The 15602-nt window shown below is 41.0% G+C and overlaps 1 protein-coding gene across 1 annotated transcript in view; it reads left to right on the top strand.

Moving 5' to 3' along the window:
- The window catches only part of plpp4 (phospholipid phosphatase 4), a 248566-nt gene that overhangs the window by 121572 nt on the left and 111392 nt on the right, over positions 1–15602 (top strand). Inside the window, exons 3-4 of the mRNA XM_043712701.2 lie at positions 7011–7101; positions 7227–7290. Coding sequence (XP_043568636.1) covers positions 7011–7101; positions 7227–7290 — 155 coding nt within the window. The remainder of the gene's footprint in view (positions 1–7010; positions 7102–7226; positions 7291–15602) is intronic.

Raw genomic sequence — 15602 nt, 5'->3', positions numbered from 1 at the left:
GAGACACGAGACAAACTCCAGGCCCCCACTCAGTCGTCCCAACAAATGTCACTCTCTTGAAGCTATTTTTTAATTCACGTGACCTAATTGGTCAGGGTGTAGGCCTGGCAACCTGGAAGATGCCTGTATGGCACCATTGGCAAAGGCAGGAGGCAGCCATGTTCAGGCTGATGTTATGTCAGTAAGCAGGCGGCTACTCAGAGGACAAGCAGCATCATGAGGGATGATTGGGGCCAAAAGAGAAAATCACATCAGAGTGTAGTGCGTGGGGAATTAAAATTTACAGGCAAATAACCAAGACAATCATATTTTAATTGAGCATATAGCAAACCCAAAAGCTGTGCACTAACGTGCATCAGAATGTCTGGGTTTGCTAAAATAAAGTTTAAGGTCTGAACTGGACCAGTGCTTAACAATAAGAGGCCATATCTGGTGGTGAGTGGATTTCCTCTTCTCTTTCCTGCTTTTTGGAAATTGCAAACTCTTCCAAAGGTGGCAGGATCCCAAGGTGACTTCTGGAACCACAATTTTCAAATCTAGCCCACGCCCACATGACCCTGTGAAAATCCGGTCCCCTGTTTCCAGAACTAGATAATGTCTCTGCTGTTAATTGACCAGCCTGCTTAGCTCATTGGTGTATGGATCTGTCATGGAGAGCCAGGACCCTTTTATGCAGATCGATTCTGCTTGCAAATAAATGATCTAATGGATAGCTGAACATATAGAAATTCTGCTGAGCTGTGTGTTTTAAGCCTTTTAAATTCCAAGGGTGTCCCAATACATACTCTTTGCCTATTATCAACAAATCACCAGTAGTTCCTAGGTGCTCTGGACTTAGATGAGCTAAATACATCTGTAGGGATCAAAAAGGATTAATTACATGGATTTCTCATTTGAATCTTTTAATGCTGATTATCAAAATAACTCTGTCAACATTTGCATACCTAGTTATTGAATATTTCGTTCTTGTGGTTCAGTATTCATGATGGTCCATTTGAATATTGGGCTTTTCTCACAACAAGTGTGATCTGTTGGGAGGTGAACTGAGTCGAAGTTGATTTCAATTTGAGCCTTTAACCTTTTCCATTAATGGTACCAATGTTTTTTTCTTCCAAACAATAAAGTTCATGATGTGAAGATGCTGTGGCAAGCACTACACTGTGCTGTAGCTTGAACAGTAATGGAAGTGAAAAATGTACAGAAGAAGGGCAAGGCAATTAAAAATCTGGTCGAAAAAGATCTTGAGTAATGGATTTTACAAACGTTACAACCATTATATTCACAGCCTAAGGAAAGCTTTTCATATGAAAAGATTGTACTGACACATACTACATGTCGGACTTTGAGAACCTAATTGTAATTGCAGCTCTCTGTGTCTGATATATGATAATAAACCTTAAGCAGCAGAAGCTGGGGTATTTTTTTTTCTCTCTAGCTGCAGTGCTCCTACTGAGATTGAATTATTCCTTGTATCAGCTTCCATCCCATTTCATTGCATGGTGTTCTGACTTCAGCTGCAATTAGGTGGCAGTCAAAACTGGAAAAGACAGTTGCTCTTGTTTCCACTCTTGCCTTAGGCTACTTATATAAATGATTCACTACAATGCCCAGTCTTTAATATACATTATTTTCCTTTATAAACAACTGCCAGATTTTATCATTTTTAATGTGTAACCACCCAAATAATTCTCAACTTTTAAGAAACAAATCATTATTTTCACCTAGATATAAATAAGCCCAAGCACATAATACTCCATATCTTTGAAAACAAGTTAACACCAAATCATGGAATGCAGGGTTTGGAAATGTGAGAAATATTTCTTTACAGCTTGACAATAAATTACCAACCTAGTTACTATTGATAAAAAGAGACAGATTTTAATAGAGGACAAGTTTCTAATGTATCTTGTGCTCAAGATTTGCTTTTGTAAATCTTGCAGTCATTTATACATCTTCCAGAATGAACACATGAGCAAGTCTCAATGCTCGATCTTCTCTACCTCTCCCATTCTCAAGATCTCAAAATGCAGAGTCTTGCTCCCTTGGTTTTTACTCTCTCATCCAATCTTAAAGCTATTGTGTAAGAGATGCATATAACCCGACAGGCAGAACAGTCCACTGAGGCAGTGACAGCTCCATCCTTGTTAAGAGTTGGGACTAGAAGAAGATGAGCTGCATTACCGGGATGATCAGTGACACAGATCGATTGATTATAACATGTTTGACATTATTCACAGGGCATAGCATTGGGTGGCACAGTGGCTCAGTGGTTAGCACTGCTGCCTCACAACACCACGGACCTGGGTTTGATTCCATTCTCGGGTGACTGTCTGTGTGGTTTTGCACATTCTCCCTGTGTCTACATGGGTTACCCCCATGTTCTCTGGTTCCCTCCCATGGTCTAAAAATGTGTGTGCTCAACTGTCCCATAATATGCAGGCTAGGTAGATTAGCCATGGGAAATGCAGGTTTAGGGCAGGAGGATTGGTTCTGGGTGGGGTGCTCTGTGGAGGGTCAGTGTGGGCTGAATAGCCTGCTTCTGTATTGTTCAGTGTGATCTATTGCATAGGATGCAGCTCACTGCTATGGCTCCTAACATGAAAAGGGATGTACCTGTAATTATAAGCTTCTGAGTTCATGTCTGACTCCAGGATTTGAACACAAAGACGATGGCTGACACTCCAATTGCAGCAGCTTGTTGGAGGTCTTATCTGTCAGAAACGATGTTAAGCAGAGGAGACTGCCTGCCTCCTCGGGTGGATATAAAAAAGAACCACGTCACTAATTTGAAGATAAGCCAGGGAACAATCCCAGTTTATTGCTCAAAGACATTAAACATTGCTAAAAAGTGACATGAAGTCATAACTTTTCAACTTGCACTTACCAGTACCGAAACACAAGAAAAAGACAATAAAGGAAGCAGCAGTTCATACAGCATGAAAAAAAGGTGGCGATTGTTGTGACTAGGGATGGCATGCAGATTCAGCTGGAAGTATAAAATATCTTAAATAACGGACCAAATTCAAACTCGACAGGTTAACTCTAATTGGTCATGGCAGTGCCATGGAATTAAGTAGGAACTGGATTGTCTGTATAACTGTTTAGTTAGTGTATGGACATATTCCTTTTGGCAGTGAAGAACAGGACCTTGTGTAAATAAATGCAGCTTCCAGCATGTACAAATGAAAAGGAATATAAGCCTGATCTCTCACCAACTCATTCTTTATGACATTCATGCCAACATATGTTTCTGTAGCCACCTCATAGTTGCTCATACCCCTGTGCCACCCATTGGCCATTTAATCATCAATCATCAATGTTCTATTCATTCCATGATCCTTCGTAGGCCCATGACAACTCATCTGCCACCCACCACCTCTTGTCCTTCCCTCACCACGCCAACATATCTATGATCATGTATGGGCATTAAGATGTCAAGACAGAAAATCAAGTTACCACTGTATTAGTTAAGCCACTATTAAAAATAACATGCTATAATTGATACAAAACAAACCAATACAGTGAAATTGAAATGACAAGTTCCTTATGAAAACAAACGTTTTACTAATGTTTTCCAATATTTATTGAAACAAACATTTTGCTTGTGGTTAATACCTTGTGACAATTAATGTCTACCTTAAATAATTAAAAACCTTAAGTCAATAACCATTTTGATTCAATGAGCAGGTGGAGCTGTTCCTCAAAGACACACCATTGAGAAAATTGTAACTTGGGAAATCAGCCATGCAGTACAAATCTTACGATGATGTTATATAGCCAAGCACTCTCAACTACCTTAGCAGTATTTATTTTTAACCATACCTAGGTTTTTGGATAAATTTGCAATTCTGAAGGAGTTTTCCCATTTTTTTTACACACAAGGCTACCTTTCACAATCCTGAAGGGTATCTTACCTCTCCCAAAGGATACAAAGGTGTTTCAGGTCTATATCCAGAGAGGTACCTTACCACTCTAAAAGTGAGAAATAAAAAAATTCCTCCAGGATTCACCAATCATGCCCCATACCTTGTTCCTTCACTGTCGCTGGGTCAAATCCTAGAATTCCCTCCCCAATAGCATTGTGGGTCAACACACAGCAAGTGGACCGCAGCGGTTCAAAAAGGCAGCTCATCACCACCTTTTCAAGGGCAACTAGGGATGGTCAATAAATAATGCTGGTCAGCCAGTGATGCCCACATCCCACAAATGAATAAAAAATCATATACCTATGCCAACTCACGCAGCCTAATACCCTCTGGCCATCCCCTGTATGACCCCAATACCACTATGCCAGTTTACAGACTACTCTCTTCTCTCTTCACCTATCATGGGCCAACACTGATTATCCTGAATGAACAAAGCTCTAATAGCATTGAACATCTTCGTGCTATCCCAGACAAGGCACTTATTGCACCCATCCATCATCTTTAATATTCCCTCCCTCCACCATTGACAGACAGTGCCAACAGTGCATATTTATATCATGCTCTGTAACAACTTATCCTAAGACTCCTCAAGAGCGCCTTCTACATCAGTGAACCATACACTATGAAGGGCAAAGACTGAAGATACATGGGAGTACTAGCTTTGTACATTCCCCTCCATGTCACACACCATTCTGACTTGGAAATATATCGCTGTTTGTCCACTGTCGCATATCTTGGAACTTCCTCCCTAACAGCACTATGGATGTCCTTACACCCTTAGGACTGCAGCAGTTCAAGAAGTCAGATTACCATTAGCTTCTCGTGGGCAATTAGACCTGGACAATCAATGGTGTTCTAACCACAATGCCTAGATCTCAAGAATATTCTGCATGTACTCACGCACATAGGAGAAAAAATATAGATCTGTTACTTAAATTCCCAACTACTTGAATGACTGCCATGTGGTATAGATATTTCCATCATGTTGTTTGATAGGGAGTTCCAGAATTTTAATGCAATAACAGTGAAGGATCCACAATATAGTTCCGAGCCCAGATGGCACATATTTTGACAGGGAATTTGCAGATGGTGGTGTTCCCATGCATCTACTTCCCCTCGTCATTCTTGATAATAGAGGTCATGGATTCGGAGTGCTGTTTGAAGGAACCTTGGTGAGCTGCTGTAGTGCATTTTGTATGTGTCCCAACACACTGCAACAGTGGTGAAGGGAACAAATGGTTCTAGTGGTGGATGAGGTCCAGATCAAATGGGTTGCTTTGTCCTGATGGTGTCAAGCTTCTTGAGAGTTGATGGAGCTGCAGTCATCCAGGCAAGTGGAGAGTATTCCATTACCTTCCTGACTTGAACTTTGTAAAAATGAACAGGTATTGAGAAGTCAGGAGGTGAGCTGCTTGCTGCAGAATTCCCAGTCTTGGGTAATCACAGTATTTGTACAGCTAGTCCAGTTCACCTACTGACCAATGTTGATAGTGGGGCATTGAGTGATACTATTGTCTTTGAATATCAAGGCAGATAGTTAGATTCTCGGATGGTTTGATTTTTAAGAGTTCTGAGTAGTATTGGCACTGTATAAACATCAGGGGACATTCCAACTTTCAACTTGGTTTGAGAAATAGATCACATAAAGAAGTATCAAATGTAAGACTTAGGTTGGACACTTGAACTGAATGTAGTAAGGAATCATGAGTCAGGTATTTGTAGATTCAAATTCAAGTCCAGAACATGAGCATAATAATCAAGGTTGACAGTACAGTTCAATACTGGCTGAGTGCTGCACTGTTGACAGTGGCATCTTTCAGATAAACAAGTAAACCAAGACTTGGTCTGCCATCTTGGATAAATTTGAAAGATCTAAAAGCGCTACTTCAGAAAAGAGCAGGGCTATTGTCCCCGGTGTCTTAGCCAATATTTATCCCTTAACTGGCATCACAAAACCAAATAATTTGATCCTGTCACATTGCTGTTTATGGGAGTTTGTTGTGTGAAAATTCATTGCTATTGTTACCTATATTACAATAGGAATAACACTTCAAAAGAACTTCATTATGGAAAATGCACCTTATAAATGCTATATAAATGCAAGTCTTTCTTTTGCTTCATGATTTAATCGTGGTATTAGATCAATGCGGAGTTAATTCTTTGAGCAATTTACATTTAAATTGAATTAAAGCTTTGTCACCACTCCATTCTTTCCTCATTTTCATGTTTATCTGCTTCCATATTGAATGTTGCTAACTCATCAGTGGCAATTAATGCATTAAAAGTGTTCAGTTTACAAAATACCATTGTGCTTCTTCGTGAATTATATGTACTTAACAATGAGCAAGGACAAGTCATTGTTGGATCATTATATACTGGCAAATTGGGCAGCATAGTGGCTCAGTGGTTAGCACTGCTGCCTCACAGCACCAGGGACCTGGGGTCAATTCCACCCTCGGGTGACTGTCTGTGTAGAGTTTGCACATCCTCCCCATGTCTGCGTGGGTTTCTTCCGGGTGCTCTGGTTTCCTTCCACAATCCAGGAAGATGTGCAGATTAGGTGAATTGGCAGTGCTAAGTTGCCCATAGTGTTCAGGGATGTATAGGTTATGTGCATTAGTCAGGGATAAATGTAGAGGAATGATTCTGGGTGGGTTACGTTTTGGAGGGTCAGTGTGGACTTGTTGGGCCGAAGGGCCTGTTTCCACACTGTAGGGATTCTAAGTCTAAAATGTAATGATATGGCAACTTCCATTTATCTTAAGGTAGAAGAATGTTTAAAACTATAAAATTAGTTCACATTAGCATCAGAGTGATAATTGTGGAACAGACTTTACATCGGCTGTCTATGAGAAAGAAAATATTGAAAAATGATTGTTGATTTAGTTTGATGTTTAATTAAAAATCCCCATCGTGCTGTTGATAAAGGATTGAAATTATTTTATTTGAGAGCAATTAATGACATCAGTTAAAACACAGAGACATCAGATGTCGGATATTGTGTATGATTTGCAGCATTCAGTATTAATCATGGAGGTGGAATTCTAAATGCACTTCTACTTTTGTGCTTCATTGTCTCCACAGGCTATTTCTTTCCTCACACCCCTGGCAGTGATCTTTGTTGTCAAAATAATTCGAAGAACAGATAAAACAGAGATTAAAGAGGCCTGTTTAGGTAAAGTATTCACTCAGTGTATATTACCATGTTACGTATTTCAAATTCACATCCAGATTTTTGTGGTCCTCTGTTTTTAGTTTGAACGCATCTTACAATGCTTGTTTTTCTTTTTCAATACTTAGCTGTTTCTCTGGCCCTTGCTCTGAATGGAATCTTTACCAATACGATTAAGTTAATAGTGGGAAGGTAAGTTGTGATTTGTACAGTACAGCATGTTAAAATTAGTGATCCCATGAATTCTATAAAATTATGTAGCGTTGAGTTAGGAAAAAAAAACCATGATCTCAGTTGGACAAATAAACAAGGAGCAAGTTAGCAAGAAATTTACCACACATGTTTCTTTAGAAGAGGTAATGGGTAGTGCCTGTGATGTCATGGATTACATTGTGTGGCAGACAAAGTGAACAAAATTCATGGGAATCTGTTTTGTTTTGAACAATTAAGAGTTTAACATCACATAAGAAGACTTAAGGCTTAGATGTAAAACAACCACAATAGTAGAAGATTAAGATAGCCAACTTTGGAAAAAAATCACAATATTCTGATAAACCAGTTGTGTTTTTGGATATGATATTGATAGATAAGAGCTTGGTCCCGAAATTCACAAGAATGTAACAGTTAATGGATGAAAACTGGGAGTTGGTGAGGTGGGGGATGAGATTGGTTGTTGGGAAGGGTTATAGTGACATCACCATTATTTCTAGACAGGCAACTGCTCTTGAGAAGAAAATGGCATTACACAGGAATTCAAGACATCAGTTATTTCTATATTCTGTAATTTTTCAGCATAGAGATGGTAAAGTCCCCTTTTGAAGGTACATAACAGGAGCCATTTCAGACTTGCTTCAGATGTAGCAAAGCCAGATTTTTAACACTGAAGTCTTTTCTCACACAGTGACATGCTTCTGCTTGAAAGCAATTGGGATTGTGTTGGGTGATGAATTTGTGTTAAATGGCTGTACAGTAGAAATTGGAAAAATGTTACTACCTTCTGGTTACCCCCGTTCTTGACTGGAGTTGTCTGGTGTTATGGATGACCTTGAAATTCACTTTGGCATTTTGCAATGTGAAAAATTGAATGGTCAGGAGCAGTAATTTCATGAGTTTCGGACCTTGCTGAGTGCAGTGCTTGGATTTGTGCTTAGCTTGACGCCGGTTGGTGTGTTTTCATTGAGCTCAGCTCATTGTAAATCTGAGCACTGTGTATGAAGAGAATTTGCAACATTGCTGGCTGCATGCTGCACATCTGCTGCATGCTTTACGCAACCACTTCCAGTGGAGTACAAACAGGAAGTGTTGGAGCAACTCAGGAGGTCTGACAGCATCGCTGGAGAGAGAAACAGAGTTAATGTGTTGCATACAATATAACTGAATTATGCCTAGAGTTGGTAAGGTTCTCACGCATTTGGAAGTAAAACTTGACAGTAACTGCATCCGTTCATTTTTGCTCAGCTTAAGGGGACTGCATTTAGTGATCCCTCTCTTGTGATTTAAAGAGGAACCAAGGAGAGCTGCCAACCGACCTTGGCAGCCTGTTGTAACTGTGGGCCTAGCAACAATGACCAAGCAAACCCTCGGCATTGCAGCTGAAGGCAAACTGAACCCCTTCTTTAGACAGGAGGTTGCTGCACCTCCTTTGTCACCATTCCTTGGTCAACTTGGCCCATACAATGTCGATTCTTCTGTTGCTTTCTCCAGTTTGTTATCAATTTCATCTGGCTTATGTCACACTGTGTTGCTGCTTGTAAACGTTTGGTGAGAATTACTCAGTGCATTGTGGGGTATTGATTTTCTCTGGATCACTGACAGCGACAGGCAAACTGTTGTACTCAGCCTAAGGGGAAATTAAACATAAACACGCGCGCTGATGCTGCCCTACAAGAAACAATTCGAGGAGGCACAGTAAAGTATGGGCAGCACCTTGTGGAAGTGATGGCCCTCTCCCCAGCCAGTTGGGGAACTGGTTGATAGCGCCGTAGGGAAGATAGCGCCATAGGGAAGATGGTGGCTGCTACACAGAAGACCCTGACTGGAGGTTCAGAAACATGGAACAACCCAAGCCCAGGTAAATGATGACGGGAGGAGATTTGTATGTGTGGTTAGGGAGCGTGGGGAGTGCAACAACAACTGAGAACAGTTCTCACCAGGCTCCTTTCCCCGGTGTCCTTGATCAGAACCTGATCTAGAGCCACCTGACTCGAGACTAACTGAGAGAACTGGCTGTCTGATTTCTGTTAGTTTTACAATATTCAATTATGATCTTAAGTTGTTTCAAGCATGTTGCCGTTTCAGATAACAAACCTTTTTAGGGACTTGATGATCTGCAGTGAATAAAGTTGTTTTAAACATTGTGGTTTTAACATGTGCGAAGTGATGAATAAATCACTTTTGTAAAAGCACTTTTTGTGCATTCTACTGTCACTCTATGGCTCATTGTTTTGAGAAAGTGCATAGTTGGGTAATGGGGACGGAAGGGCCATTTGTTGACATGATGGATGATAGGGCCTTGAGGTCAGTTAGGTTGGATGATCGGGGCTGTGTGAGGGATGAGGGCTGCAGGATGTTCCTGTTTTATTTTACATTGAGGATAGTCCCACAACCTTTTAAATGGCTGGCTCCACAGCTGACATGCCCTGTGGCTGCCTCCGCACTTTCTCCGGGGTCAGCTGGTCCAAACTGCATCCATCCGTGAAGATCTCACCCTTCTATCCAGAGTTTCCCAAGGTGGGCATGCAAAGGCAGGGATTGTCCAGACTCCCACTTCTCACCTTGGGAATAATTGGGGGCTTAGGAGAAAGTGAGGACTGCAGATGCTGGACGGTCAGAGTCAAAAAGCACAGGAGGTCAGGCAGCATCCGATGAACAGCATATTGACATTCCAGGCATATGCTCTTTATCAGGAATGTGGGCGGGGCAAGGGGACTGGGAGATAAATAGGAGGGGCATGGGGCTGGAGGGTGAAGGTGTCTGGGAAGGCAATGGTTAGATGCAGGTGATTGTGATAAGTTAGACAGGAGGGTGGGAAGGAAGATGGACAGGTAGGACTGTTCAAAGAGGGCTTGTGGGAGCTTGCTGTGGGAAAATTGACAGTGGCTTACCGACAATGACATCAGTGACTATACTTCAAAAGAATTTCATTGGCTGTAAAGCAACTTGGGACAACATGGAAAGTGCTATATAAATGCAAGTCTGCTTCATTTCTTTGTCTGCATTCCCACTCTTTATACCAAGTCTTCAAGTAATGAAAGGTTTAACTTACAGGCCTAACAAAAAGTTTGCAACAATTTTTGTTAGTGCTTGCAAGTGGACATCCAAAAGGCAAATAATTCTACAACTTGAAACGATATTGATCTGGTTGAGACACACTTTATTGCTACTGGGCTATAGTGACATTTTATAAAGCCACTTAAAGCTGAGAATCTAATAATGGCTTCACGTGGGAAGCCATAATCAGAGACATTTTTATTGCCTGGAGAAGCTGAAGATCAAAAAGTGTAATGCCAGATTTTCATTTCAATGGCATTACATGCAAGTTACGCTGTAATCCATTTCAGTGTGTTTTCTCTCTATGTTGGAATAGTGTAGCAAATGAAAGCTTTATCAAATACATTTTCAAACCTTTATGTGTCCAATAACTTTACTTGCCACAATATTAGATCCACAATATTGTTTCCCTCCGAGAAGTGACAGGAAATGTCTACCACTCCTCAGCAATCCCAATTTAAATCCACCTAACAATCAGGTCAGAACAAATGAAAAGTTAAGTGAGCGAAGAAGGAGGATCATTTATGGGATCTGACTTGGTTCTGGATTGTAGTTATGTCTTAACTGTAATGAGAAATTGTATGATATTCAAAGAAAATGTATTTGTACACTTGGAGACAATGGTTTTGATGTTTACTAGGGACCACAGTGAGGGTGGAAAGAGAATTTCCCACGTGAAACTGCAGAGGAATGGATGCCCAGACATCTTGTCAAAGGAAACAGCAGCACACCTTGTCAATTTTTCATCAGGCTTATCCCCTGTCAGCCTCCCTGATTGGCAGGTTGACTGTTAGGCAGGAAAGCAGCTGAGTGGATGGCAGCTAACCAGGATGAGTTGGAAATTGTTGGAAGATGGGAGGGCAATGGGAAGCAGGTTGGCGATTGCAACTTCTGTAATGACACCAGCTTGTTGTGGCCAACAGTGATGCTCCTGCTCATCCTGGCCCAAATGATGGGAGGAGCATAAGTGATGGTCAATTACAAACCCTTCTTGCCCTCTTCACCTACAGCATTCCCAGCTACAAAACCACCCCTTTGGTTAAAAATTTTTAAAATCCTGAGAAGTAGGAGGCGCAAAGCCTTTTCCTGACTGACCACTTCAGTTCAAACCACCCCCCATGTGGTTTTGAGTCTGATGTGAGGTTTAAGAATGTATTACTTCTCCACTGTCCCAAAGCTGCCTGTCCTTGCGGGGCTGACAATTGCCTCTTATATATTGTGGGTCATATGCAAGTTCAGTTTTAAAAACCGAACCGCTGTTGCAATCTCTTACGTGGAATGCAACAGCTGGAACTAATGTGAAGGGGTCTCTTAGCAGCTGGTACATTATATCAAGATATGTTCTGGTTGAATGTGTAGTTAATAAGGTATGCCCACATTACACTGAATGTGTGAGACTCCTCTATTTCCATTTATTAGTCTTGTCAGCTTGAATAAAGAATGATTTATACAAATTAGTATGATGATTGTGTTCATTCTGTGATGTGTTGAGATGGGATTTATGATTAAGTTTAGCAACAAAACTCTTACCGTCTGTTTTAATCATAGATAAAAGCTAGTAGGGAGCTAATAAAATTCCTCTAGTCCAATATTTGGGGGCAAGCATCCTAATCCTTAAAGCATTTATTGTTGGCCAAGTGTCAGGCTGCTAATAACAAAGACAATGAATCTCAAGAATCAGATAACTTATGGATAATATGGCTTTAAGACTGCGTTGAAATGATTCCACCTCATGAAGAGAATGGGAGAAGACGAATAGCAGAATATGATGATTTGTTTCCCCGAACTGTCTAAGACACAAAAATTGTAGTTAACAATAGAATATTGTGTGGGATTGTACAAGGTCCAACTGCTTTCCCCACACCACCACCTAAAAGTTTGGGGACAGGGAGGGGGTTGTGTTTGGTCCTTTGCCGCGATCACAATGGCTGCCCTGCACCAGTTTAATGCTGAGAGCGGAGTTAATTGCTTTAAGCAGGACTTCTGCCTCTATCCCAGCCTGGAGAGCTGTCAGCCAATCCGATGGCCTGCTGCTCTGTAGTGGCAGCAGTGCCAACTTGTATTTGTGGCTACTGCTGGTATTACAGGCACACCTACCATGACAAAGTGCCCAGGGAATGAGTCTGGGATCTTGCTGAAGGGACATGAACATGTTCAAAAGACTGAGGTAGAAGGTTAAAAGGTGACATGACCTGAAGGATGGAGTCTTTTAGGAACATAGGGGATCTGTATAAGAATTTCTGTGCACTTTACCCAATACCAGGCAACTCAATCAAAACTATCAATCTTTACCCGCGGTGGGGTGGGATGACAGAGGCCGTTAATTGGGCCTGAAGGTTTCAATAGGCCCAAGGGTAGCAGGCTGCCAATTCCTCTTCTGGCCCTCATGAAGTTTCAGATAGGCTGGAGGCAAATAGCTAGGCCACCTGTTGGATTTTACATGCCAACCCCCACCCCACTAACAGTAGGTATGAAACCAGGTTCATTATTTAAATTTGCAAGCCAAATCTTAATACCTGAAAACTTCCATAATAAGGTAAATTCCCTGATCCTCTTTTATTTGAATGGAATATGAGTTGGCGAATTTTCACGATCTTTGACCTCTGTCCTCCCTAAGTGGAAGGCCTGCAGCTATCAGTGGTGAATCGCCAGACTGCCCTAATAATTTATTCAATGTTGCTGCTTATTTGACTTCCCCATTCTAACCTAATTATAATTTGGTGCTGTCTCATCCTCCAATCAAGCCTCACTTTCAGTAAAGAGGCTTGGGAACCAAAAAACCAAGCAACATTGGCGGGCTGGTGGGGGAAGGTGGTGGGTGGGGGGAAGAAGTTTAATTTCCAAAATTCTCCTCATACTCTCCACTGTCTGGGTCAGGCATTCTTCTATTGCTTGAAACAAATTTTTCTTTCACCCATGACTGAGAGAGTTTGATAAATGAACCATTAAGGACAGAACTGTAAACTTTGGAAGTATGAAAAATGGTGAAAATCACAGTCCATAACAGGCTGTTCAGAACTTGATAAGGGAACCTAGGATAATGTTTCAAATGGAGTCCTGGAACTGATGGAGGATCCCATTCGGAATAATTCCCTGCCCACCTTCTCTTTCCTTTTTTTGTTGAAAAGTTTGATTAAATAATTATACTTTGCAATGGTGTGTCATGAATGGATAGTGGTTATAATTTATAATATTTCATCTATAGTCTAATAGAACTCTATAATATTGTTACAGAGCTCTTAAACATTTGGTAAGGGATTTCTGGCTCAATGCCTGGTTAATAACACAATGCCCCTTTATATTACATTTTTTCTCTTTGTTTGAATGTATTAACACTGTCAGTTAGATGGTGCAAAGATTTATTCAGGCTATTTTCCTACAGAGCCATTCGTATTTTCCTTTTTCTCTAAATTGATCATTATGTCTGTATGCAAAACCAAAATAAAACTAATATTTGAAAACTGTGTGAAGAGGAATGAGCTAGGTCTCACAATAATTCAAAATTAGGCAGAGCATTAGTGCTGCATCTCGAGGGGGAATAACAAGCTTGTGTTGATGTAATCCATTTTACCACATCAAGACATCCCAAAGCACCCTGCAGATAAGGAAGCACCTTTTAACTATAATACTGTCATAATGTCACAATCGTTCACTTTCTTTCTATTGGATAACCTGTTTTCATGGTGTTGCTTGATGGATAAAAAAATTGCTTGGGGAGCAGGGTAAAATTCCCTGTGCAGTTTTGAAATGGTGTCCTGGAATCTAATTGCATCCAGCTGGCAGGCTGGACAGGGGAAAGGTCAGCACCTCTCTTAGTACTGAAATCCTAATTCTAATATTTCTATATGCTACCTTAGCTTTAATGTGTAGATAGCCCCTGCAAACTACAGTAATATAAATCACATGGGATGGAGAATGAGAAACAAGTGTCCAACATACACCTCAGCAACCCCAACACACCGGTAACCACACAAGACCAGGAAGCCTGGCTATCCAAAGTTGAAGGGCCACTTTCACACTCACTCTCAGGTGCTGCTGCTGCTCTGAAGGGAAACAGCCTCACTCACTGGCTCCCACATTGGGAATGGGAGTGGGATGGGGATTCCAGTTACCAAGGTCAACAGTCAAATTGCCTTCATGGAAACGGATAGATCCTCAGGTTTGTGACATTCCAGAGAAAGAGTCACCTGAGTATCCTGTAGCCTTGAAGAGATTCTATACTTTGCAATTCAATTAACATTATCCTTTTCAAATGGACTACATAATCCTTCAATTTGTGTCTTCACATTGAGGTTTTTGACCTGCTGAGGCCTCTCCCTGAGAGGAGAGGTATGAAGATGTTTCTGGAATCGTTGGGTTCTTCACAAGGCATTAGAATGACCATGACAATCTTTATCTGTTGATGTTAGAGCAGAAAACTCCACAGGCATTCCAGCAAACTGATGAGGCTGCCCAACAATGTCAGATACATGCGACTCTCAGTGCTGGTCCTTTTGTATATGAAGGACCCTGAGATCAAGATTAATACGCTTTTGTAGCCAGTGTCTGACGGTCTTTAAGCCTCTTGTTTCCTGTTGTCCCAAATAACCCTGTGCACCTACTTCATGGCCACAATGACTCTTAGCAATTTTTTTAGATGCACCATAGAAAGCATCCTACCTGGATGCATCACAGCTTGGTATGACAACAGTTCTGCCCAAGACTGCAAGACATTAGATTTGTGAACACAACCCAGTCCATCATGAAAACTAGCCTTCCTTCCATTAACTCGGTCTATACTTCCTGCTGCCTCAGGAAACAACCAAAATAATCAAAGACCCCTCCCAACCCTGTTATACTTTCTTCCACCCTTTTTCATTCAGCAGAAGATAGAAAAGTTTCAAAACACGTACCAACAGGTTCAAGAATAGCTTCTTCCCTGCTGTAATGAAACTTATGAATAGACCTCTCATACTATAGTTGACCATTCTCTGCACCTCTCTGTAACTGTAACACTATACTCTGCATTCTGTTCCATTACCCTGATGTATTTATAAGATATGATTTGCCTGGATAAAACACAAAACAGTAGTTTACACTGTATTTTGGTATATGTGACAATAATAATCTAAATTCAAATTTTCAAATTTGCAGTGTTCATAATCCACTCCCTCTCCTCCCACAGACTTAGTGACTATTTCTAAGTGAACCAGGTTCAGTGAATGATATTGTTGGTGGCAATGCTGTCTGAGAGG

The sequence above is a fragment of the Chiloscyllium plagiosum genome, unplaced genomic scaffold (assembly GCF_037043375.1).
Source record: "Chiloscyllium plagiosum isolate Xiang-an unplaced genomic scaffold, Cpla_swu_hap1 HiC_scaffold_22, whole genome shotgun sequence".
Classification (NCBI taxonomy): Eukaryota; Metazoa; Chordata; class Chondrichthyes; order Orectolobiformes; family Hemiscylliidae; genus Chiloscyllium; species Chiloscyllium plagiosum.
Note: the sequence above shows the minus strand (reverse complement) of the source record. Positions and strands in the feature narration are given on the sequence as shown.